Source organism: Lucilia cuprina, chromosome 5 (genome assembly GCF_022045245.1).
Source record: "Lucilia cuprina isolate Lc7/37 chromosome 5, ASM2204524v1, whole genome shotgun sequence".
Classification (NCBI taxonomy): Eukaryota; Metazoa; Arthropoda; class Insecta; order Diptera; family Calliphoridae; genus Lucilia; species Lucilia cuprina.
Window position 1 is genome coordinate 44,631,485 of NC_060953.1, and position 10,259 is coordinate 44,641,743.

General features: G+C 37.0%; 1 protein-coding gene across 2 annotated transcripts; it reads left to right on the plus strand.

Annotated features, from left to right (window-relative positions):
- Nucleotides 1-8,073, plus strand: LOC111683351 (serine/threonine-protein kinase Tor). 2 transcript variants are annotated; one of them, XM_046953169.1, is made up of 6 exons: nt 1-433; nt 501-718; nt 777-1,379; nt 1,441-2,180; nt 2,272-7,670; nt 7,749-8,073. In XM_046953169.1, exons 1-6 carry the CDS (start codon nt 208-210, stop codon nt 7,955-7,957), a joined length of 7,395 nt encoding a protein of 2,464 aa, XP_046809125.1. In that variant the 5' UTR covers nt 1-207; the 3' UTR covers nt 7,958-8,073. The 2 variants fall into 2 exon arrangements, with proteins under 2 accessions (XP_046809125.1, XP_023301190.1); XM_023445422.2 differs by having other exon boundaries at nt 2,272-8,073.
- The last annotated feature ends 2,186 nt before the right edge of the window (nt 8,074-10,259 follow it).

Genomic DNA, 10,259 nt, shown 5'->3' on the forward strand with positions numbered 1-10,259 from the left:
GCTAAACGGGATTAATAAAAGAGAGACGACGAAAAAAATTACATTTCATGATACGCGATTTGTGAGAAAAATGAAATGTAGTTGAAGTTTTTTTTTAAAGAATTTTACTAAAAACCCAATAAATAATAAAAATTTCTAGTTTTACATCAAATAGTTTAACAAATAAACAACTGCAAACGTGTTAGAAGGATAACAAAGTATTTTAAAATGTCGACCACATCGATTGTGCAACAATTTGTGACGGGTCTGAAGTCTCGGAATCGAAATGTGCAAAATAAAGCGGCACAAGACCTCTTCCTGTATGTTAAGACCGAACTGCGGGAAATGTCCCAAGAGGAATTGGTGCAGTTTTTCGAAGATTTCAATGATCAAATATTCAGTATGGTCATGTCGACAGATATAAATGAGAAAAAGGGTGGCGTATTGGCCATAAGTGAGTAGAAATGCAGGATTTTGTGTTGTTCCGGAAGATAGTTTAATGCTAATTTATGTATTTTTAGAATGTCTGGTCAGTGGTGATGTTATTAATACCATGAAACGTATTACCAAATACTATAATCATTTGCGTGATTTATTGCCCTGCAATGATGTGTCTGTCATGGAAATAGCCGCACGCACACTGGTGAAATTGGCCAATTTGCCTGGGTCCAAAGGAGCAGAATCATTTGAATTTGATATAAAAAGAGCTTTTGAGTGGTTAAGTGGTGACCGGCATGAGGTATTTATAAAAAAAATGAAAATTAAAAAAAATGTTTTAATATTTAATATTTTCTTAGTATCGTCGCCATGCCGCTGTTTTTATATTACGTGAATTGGCCGTGGCTATGCCCACGTATTTCTATCAACAAATTTCCACTTTTTTCGATCATATTTTTAATGCTATTTTTGATCCTAAACCGGCTATACGTGAATCGGCCGGTGAGGCATTAAGAGCCGCCTTAATAGTAACTTCCCAGCGTGAGAATACCAAACAGTCCAGTGAACCTCAATGGTATAAAATTTCCTATGCTGAAGCTATCAAAAGTTTCAATGAAGATCCTGCCTTGTTACAAAAAGAACCCAAAGGCATGACACGTGATGATCGTATACACGGCAGCATGATTATATTTAACGAATTATTTCGCTGCTCCAATGCCAATTGGGAGATGCGTTATAATACTTTAAAAGCCCTGCTACCAGATGCTTTATCCTGTAAATTGGGTGACGGTGCGGGTGTGAATTATGTGGGCGGCAGTGGTGGCAGTAGTTCTAGTGGTGGTGGTCATCAATTGACCACTATAGTGCCACGTTTAAAAGCGCCTTTTGTTAAGAAATTAGGTTCTACACATTTGGTTGAATTGGGGGAACAGCATCAGGTGTCCAATCATAAATTTAATACCGTAAGAAAACTTGTAGACATTTGTTGGAATCTCTCTTTAATACTTTCTTTTCTAATTCTAGAGTAATATTTTAGAATCCTCTTATGCTCGTGAGGTTATTATGGAACACTATACCATTATATGTGAAAATATCATAGAACAAAGAAACTCCAAATCGACTTATGTCCAACAGGCTCTACTACAGATTCTACCCCGTTTGGCTGCCATAAATCGTGAAATTTTTGTACAAAAATATTTGAAAATTTGTATTAATCATTTGCTAATGGTGCTAAAGGGGAAGGAGAAAGATCGTAATATAGCCTATATTACCATCGGCTATATAGCCGTGGCTGTGGAGAGTGATATTGATAAATATTTGAAAACCATTATGATGGCCATTAAGGTAGCTTTGCCACCTAAAGAGGCGACTAGCAAACGTAAAGCCGCCATTGATCCGGCTATATTTGCTTGTATTACCCTGCTAGCTCATGCTGTGAAAGCGGGCATTATTAATGATGTGCGCGATATTTTAGAGCAAATGTTTTCGACGGGTTTGTCGCCTGCCCTAACGGTTTGTCTACGGGAATTGGCTGAGAATGTACCATTTTTAAAGTCTGCCATAGCTGATGGCTTAATAGGTGTTCTATCACAAATTCTAATGAATAAACCGGCTGGTATGAACTACGGCAATATGATGTCGGGTCCGGTATCAATGGATTCTTCTATAAATTTATCACAAGATGTTCCGACCATTGTTTTGGCTTTGCGTACGTTGGGTTCGTTTAATTTTGAAGAACAAAATATGTTGGACTTTGTGCAAAGGTGAGAGAATTTTGTTTTTTTTTTTTTTTTTTTTGAAAAAAGCTCCTTTTTCGTAAAACTAAATTATTATTGTTTCTTTTCATCTTTTTAGATGTGCCGACTACTACATCAATCATGAGCATCAGGAAATTCGCCTGGAGGCAGTACAAAGTTGTACACGACTTCTCAAGTTAGCCGTTCAATCCGCCGATACAACTGAAAATTCAAAAACTCTCAGTGATACGGTATCCCATGCTATTGAACGTTTATTAATAGTAGCCATTACCGATATGGACTGTAATGTAAGAGTACGTATTCTACGATCACTTGATGAAACCTTTGATGCCGAATTGGCTCAACCAGAATCCTTAAGTGCTCTCTTTATAACGCTTAATGATGAAATATTTGAAATACGTGAATTGGCCATGGTAACTATAGGTCGTTTATCGGCCATGAATCCGGCTTATGTTATGCCTAAACTGAGAAGAGTTATGATACAATTGCTAACCGAATTGGAACATTCCGGTATGAGCCGTAATAAAGAACAAAGTGCTAGAATGTTGGATCATCTAGTGATTAGTACACCACGTTTGATTTCCTCTTATATGAATCCCATATTAACGATATTAGTACCAAAACTAAAAGAACCGGAATCCAATCCGGGTGTGGTGTTAAATGTTTTAAGAGCCATAGGAGATTTGGCCGAAGTGAATGGTGGTTCGAATGAAATGGAAATGTGGGCTGATGATTTACTTTCTATTTTACTGGAAATGTTGGGAGATGCTGGTTCTCCGGATAAAAGAGGTGTTGCTCTGTGGACATTGGGTCAATTGATTAGTGCTACTGGACGTGTGGTAACACCTTATCATAAGTATCCGGTTTTAATAGATATTTTGATAAACTTTTTAAAAACCGAACAAAGACGCTCTATTAGGCGAGAGACCATACGTGTTTTGGGTCTTTTGGGTGCCATGGATCCATATAAACATAAAATGAACAAAGGTTTGATAGACAGTCAAAATGATAGTGTTTTGATTTCATTAACCGATTACAAAGTCGAAGAGAATCAAGATATATCCACTGCCGAGCTGTTAGTCAATATGGGCAATATATTAGATGAATATTATCCTGCTGTGGCTATAGCTGCTCTCATGCGCATTTTACGAGATCCCACTTTAAGCAGCCGCCATACCAGTGTCGTCCAGGCAGTTACTTATATTTTCCAAAGTTTAGGCATTAAATGTGTGCCGTATTTGTCTCAGGTATTACCCAGTCTCTTGGAAAATGTACGCACTGCCAATAACAATTTAAGAGAGTTTCTGTTCCAACAATTGGCCATTTTGGTGGAAATTGTACGTCAACACATCATTACCTATATGAATGATATCTTCAAATTGATTAAGGAGTTTTGGACTAATAATACGCCCTTGCAGTCAACTCTCATCAATTTAATCGAACAGATAGCTGTGGCCTTGGGAGGAGAATTTCGTAATTATTTGGCTCAATTGATACCACAAATCTTGCGCGTTTTACAGCATGATAACTCCAAAGATCGTAATGTTACTAAACGTTTGCTGCAGGCTTTGAAGAAATTTGGCAATAATCTAGATGATTATTTGCACTTGATAGTGCCGCCCATAGTTAAGCTATTCGACTCACCCTATGTACCACAACAGGTATCTTTGGTGGCTTTAGAAACCATTGATCAATTGGCTTGGAATCTAGACTTTACCGATTTCTCTTCACGCATTATACATCCCTTGGTAAGAGTGTTAGATAATGAACCCGATTTGCGTGATCAAGCCATGTCCACTTTGTGTTCTTTGGTTATACAATTGGGCAAAAAGTATTTGGTTTTTGCTCCCTTAGTTAATCGCACCATAACGAAGCAGCGCATCGTCAACTCGCAATATGAAAAATTGCTCTCGAAACTGCAGTCAAATACCACCATGTGTCTGGATGAGGAGTTCTTAATGAGACAAACGAAATACAAAGCCGCAACTGCCTCCAATGCCATGAGTGATGCCAATACCACCATAAAGAAACTAAACGTATCTACGGCTCAGCTATGCATGGCTTGGCAAGTTAATCGCCGTGTTTCCAAAGATGATTGGGTGGAATGGTTAAAACGTTTGTCTATTGGTTTGCTAAGAGAGTCTAGATCTCATGCCTTGCGTGCTTGCCGTGTTTTGGCCGAAGATTATGATAAACTTTTAAGAGATTTATTTAATGCTGCCTTTATTTCCTGCTGGACAGAGCTGTCAACCGAACATAAAAACGAATTGACCAAGTCATTGATACAGGCCCTACAAGTCACCGATATGCCCGAGATTACTCAAACCATTTTGAATTTGGCCGAATTTATGGAGCATTGTGATAAAGATCCCATTTTAATTGACCCTAAACTGTTGGGCACCCGAGCCATGGCCTGTCGTGCTTATGCCAAGGCCTTGCGTTACAAAGAGGAGGAGTTTGTGAGCCATAAAGATCCTCATGTTTTTGAGTCTTTGATTTTGATTAATAACAAACTGCAGCAGAAAGAAGCGGCCGAGGGTCTACTCACCACTTATCGCAATGCTGTGGGTGGGGAAAATTCCCGTTTTAAAGATGAACTTAAAGTTCAAGGTAGATGGTATGAGAAGCTGCACAACTGGGATCAGGCTTTAATACATTATCAACGCAATTTGAAGCAGGATAACAATGATATGGAATCACGACTGGGTTCTATGCGCTGCTTAGAGTCTTTGGGTGAATGGTCTCAGCTGAGTCGGGTGGCCAAGCAGGAATGGGATTCCTTTGGTAAAGACATCAAATCTAAGGCTGGCCCTCTAGCCGCTGTAGCTGCCTGGGGTTTACAGGATTGGGAAGCCATGCAGGAATATGTTAGATGCATACCCGAAGATACACAAGATGGCTGCTTCTATCGTGCCGTTTTAGCAGTGCATCATGATGAATTTGAGTTGGCTCAATGTTTAATAGATGAGACTAGAGATCTTCTAGATACCGAACTTACCTCAATGGCAGGAGAATCTTATGAAAGAGCCTATGGTGCCATGGTTTGTGTCCAAATGTTGGCCGAACTGGAAGAAGTTATACAATACAAACTGATACCCGAAAGACGTGAACCATTAAAATGCATGTGGTGGAAACGTTTGCAAGGAGGACAACGTCTAGTAGAAGATTGGCGTAGAATTATACAAGTACACTCTTTGGTGGTAAGACCACATGATGATATACACACCTGGCTGAAGTATGCTTCTTTATGTCGCAAATCCGGCTCTCTGCAGCAATCGCATAAAACTTTGGTCATGTTATTAGGTTCGGATCCCAGTGAAAATCCCTTGGATCCATTACCCTACGATTTGCCGCAAGTAACGTATGCCTATACTAAACATATGGCTGCCTCCGATAATATGCAAGGAGCCTATGATCAACTTAGTCGTTTTGTCAACACCTACAGTAATCAACTAAACTGTATGCCGGATACAGTTTACAAACAAGAAGATCATCGCCTATTGGCTAGATGCTATCTACGTCTGGCTATTTGGCAAAATAAACTCCAAGGGCTAGAACCCGCTGCTGTGCAAGGTGCTTTAGAATGTTTCGAAAAGGCCACAGACTATGATCCCAACTGGTATAAGGCCTGGCATTTGTATGCTTACATGAACTTTAAAGTGGTGCAAGCGCAAACTTCAGAAACCAATAAATCACCCATTGACATACACAATGGACCGACATTGGATAATGAAAGATTAATAATAGAACAATATGCTGTACCGGCTGTACATGGGTTCTTCCAGTCCATTCGTCTGATTAAGGGCAATTCCTTACAGGATACTTTACGTTTGCTGACTTTGTGGTTTGATTATGGTCATCATTCGGCAATATATGATGCTCTTCTATCGGACATGAAACTAATTGAGATTAACACCTGGCTACAGGTTATTCCCCAGTTAATAGCGCGCATTGACACCCATCGCACTCTGGTGGGACAATTGATACATCAGCTGTTAATGGATATTGGAAAATATCATCCACAAGCTTTGGTTTATCCTTTAACGGTGGCATCTAAATCCGCCTCGATGGCTCGTAAGACAGCCGCCTTTAAGATATTGGATTCTATGCGCAAACATTCGCCCACTTTGGTCGAGCAGACCATGATGATTAGTGAGGAATTGATTAGAGTTGCCATTTTATGGCATGAACAATGGCATGAGGGTTTGGAGGAAGCTTCACGTTTATACTTTGGTGATCGTAATATTAAAGGAATGTTTGAAATATTAGAGCCACTGCATGCCATGCTTGAGAGAGGACCACAAACTCTTAAAGAAACCTCCTTTTCGCAAGCCTATGGTCGGGAGTTAACAGAAGCATATGAATGGACCCAAAGATATAAGTCCTCTAATTCGCTCATGGATTTGGATCACGCATGGGATAATTATTATCATGTATTCCAAAAGATATCACGACAATTGCCTCAGTTAACTTCACTGGAATTGCCGTATGTGTCACCCAAACTATTGGCCTGTAAAGACTTAGAATTAGCAGTTCCCGGCTCTTATAATCCAGGACAGGAATTGATTAGAATAAGTTTTATTAAAACCAATCTACAAGTCATCACCTCCAAACAAAGACCGCGCAAATTATGCATTCGTGGTTCCAATGGCAAGGACTATATGTATTTGTTAAAGGGTCATGAGGACTTAAGACAAGATGAACGTGTAATGCAGTTGTTCTCGCTGGTAAATACCCTCCTCTTAGATGATCCTGATACCTTTAGAAGAAACTTGGCCATACAACGTTATGCTGTCATACCGTTAAGCACAAACTCTGGCCTTATAGGCTGGGTGCCACATTGTGATACTTTACACACACTCATTAGAGATTACCGAGACAAAAAGAAGGTACCGCTCAATCAGGAGCACCGCACTATGTTGAGCATATCCCCCGATTATGATCATTTGACTTTAATGCAAAAGGTCGAAGTGTTTGAATATGCTCTTGATCAAACACCTGGTGATGATTTGGCTAAACTACTGTGGCTAAAGTCACCCTCCTCGGAAGTATGGTTTGAAAGACGCACCAATTACACCAGATCCTTGGCTGTTATGTCTATGGTGGGTTATATTTTGGGTCTGGGTGATCGACATCCTTCTAATCTTATGTTGGATCGCATGAGTGGCAAAATATTGCATATAGATTTTGGTGATTGTTTTGAAGTGGCCATGACACGTGATAAATTCCCTGAAAAAATACCCTTCCGTTTAACACGCATGTTAATCAAGGCTATGGAGGTAACCGGCATAGAGGGCACTTACAGACGCACCTGCGAAAGTGTTATGTTAGTTTTACGTCGCAACAAGGATTCCCTAATGGCTGTTCTGGAGGCCTTTGTCTATGATCCATTACTAAACTGGCGTTTATTGGATACCGAAACGAAAAATCATCGCACTAAAAATGCCAACAATTCGGGAGGCGGTATGACTGGTGGTGGCAATACCGGCAGTTTAAGTAATTCTATTGATGACAATATCTTACACAGCAATACGGCCACTAAATCCAAAGTCTACGATAATCTTTTTCTTCTAGCTCATCCCATAGGCAATAACACAAATGCCGACATTACCAACAGTCGTGCCAGTAAGGTAATTAAACGGGTTAAACGTAAACTCACGGGCAATGATTTTCCCACGACAACCAGTTACACTGTGCAACAGCAGGTGGATATGCTGATACAACAGGCCACCAATAATGAGAATTTGTGTCAGTGCTACATAGGTTGGTGTCCATTTTGGTAAAAACATAAATTTCATCATTAGTTTTAATCAAATACATTTATTATACATATTTTATCTTTTTCTTTTATAAAACACTGGCTTTTAAGTTTCCTTTTTTTATTGTAACAAGTTTTAAGCTTTTGTTTTTATAGCTTTGCTTTGTGAAATTCTTTTTTTTTATTAATTTATATTTAACAAAATATTGAATTTTAATTTAGTTTATATTTATATGAAGTTGAAATTTTATTCATATACATTTATGTATTAATTTACTTTATATACATATTTTATACATATATTATAATCACTTTTACTATTATTTAAGTTATAAAAAAATGTTTATTTACACGTTCGTTTTTTTCTCTTTTTATTTTAAGTTTATTTTATTTTTTTTTTTAATTAAATTGCTTAAAGTAACATTTATGTTAAACAAAAAATGGAATAGTTTTTAAGAAACTTAATACCGAGTAATTAAATAATAAAATATTAAAAACAAAACCGTTAGTTGTTTTTTGTTAATTTTATAATATATTTAGAATTAAGAAAATGGAGGGAAAAAATAACTTTAAACTTTTAAAAGATGTCAAAAATTGTTTAAGTCTAACGACTGATCTATAGTCAAGATAGATATTTGTTTAGGACTCCAGACTGATATACAGTGAATGATTTATAGTGATCCTCATCAAGTCTATAGAATTTTTAATAGTTATGAATGATCTATAGTTCAGAATATATAGTAATCTATAGTTAAGACTATAGACTGATCAAAAGTCAAGAGTATAAATTGATCTTTAGTTCAGAGTATAGTCAATACTTTAGTCAAGTCTATGTACTAAACTATAATCGATACTATAAATTATAGGCCAAACTATTGTCAAGACAATAGACAGATTAATCTATGGTGTAGACTATAGATTGACTACAGAGACTGTAAACTGATTTATAGTCGGGACTATAAACTGATCTATAATCAAAACTATAGATATCTAGTCGACTATAAACTAAACTGTAGTCAAGACTATAGACAATAATATAGTCTAAACTATAGTCAAGGCTATAGACAGGACTATATATACTAAACGATGATGACTATAGACCAAACTGATTTCAAGACTGATCTATAGTCAAAACTAAAGATTGATATATTGCCAAGACTATAGACTGATCTTTAATCAAGACTATAGACTGATCTTTAATGAAGACTATAGACTGATCTTTAGTCAAGACTATAGACTGATCTTTAGTCAAGACTATAGACTGATCTATAGTCAAGACTATAGACTGATCTATAGTCAAGACAATAGACTGATCTATAGTCAAGACTATAGACTGATCTATAGTCAACAGTATAGACTGATCTATAGTCAAGACTATAGACTGATCTATTGTAAAGACTATAGACTGATCTATAGTCAAGACTATAGACTTATCTATAGTCAAGACTATAGACTGATCTATAGTCAAGACTATAGACTGATCTATAGTCAAGACTATAGACTGATCTATAGTCAAGACTATAGACTGATCTATAGTCAAGACTATAGACTGATCTATAGTCAAGACTATAGACTGATCTATAGTCAAGACTATAGACTGATCTATAGTCAAGACTATAGACTGATCTATAGTCAGTACTATAGACTGATCTATAGTCAAGACTATAGACTTTTCTATAGTCAAGACTATAGACTGATCTATAGTCAAGACTATAGACTGATCTATATTCAAGACTATAGACTGATATATAGTCAAGACTATAGACTGATATATAGTCAAGACTATAGACTGATTTATAGTCAAGGGTATAGACTGATCTATAGTCAAGACTATGGACTGATCTATAGTCAAGACTATAGACTAATCTATAGTCAAGACTATAGACTGATTTATAGTCAAGGGTATAGACTGATCTATAGTCAAGACTATAGACTGATCTATAGTCAAGACTATGGACTGATTTATAGTCAAGACTATAGACTGATCAATAGTCAGATCTATAGTTAAGACTATAGACTGATCTATATTTAAGACTATAGACTGATCTACAGTTAAGACTATAGACTGATCTATAGTTAAGACTATAGATACACTGATTTTTAGTCAAGACTGATCTATAGTCAAGACTATAGACTGATCTCCAGTCAAGACTATAGATAGACTCATCTTTATAGTCAAAATTTAAGTCCAGACTATTGACTATAACTAAGACTATAGACAAACTGAGACTGATCTATAATCAAGAAAATAAACTGATATATAGGCAATACTATAGACTGTTCCATAGTCAGGACTACAAATCTGTGGAGTAATGTCTAGATCAAAA

Bases quoted from the DNA above. Each gene is read 5' to 3' on its own strand.
- LOC111683351 (XM_023445422.2), top strand. From the start codon at position 208: ATGTCGACCACATCGATTGTGCAACAATTTGTGACGGGTCTGAAGTCT. The intron at 719-776 runs GTATTTATAAAA...ATATTTTCTTAG, and splicing joins TAAGTGGTGACCGGCATGAG to TATCGTCGCCATGCCGCTGT. The intron at 1,380-1,440 runs GTAAGAAAACTT...TTCTAATTCTAG, and splicing joins CCAATCATAAATTTAATACC to AGTAATATTTTAGAATCCTC.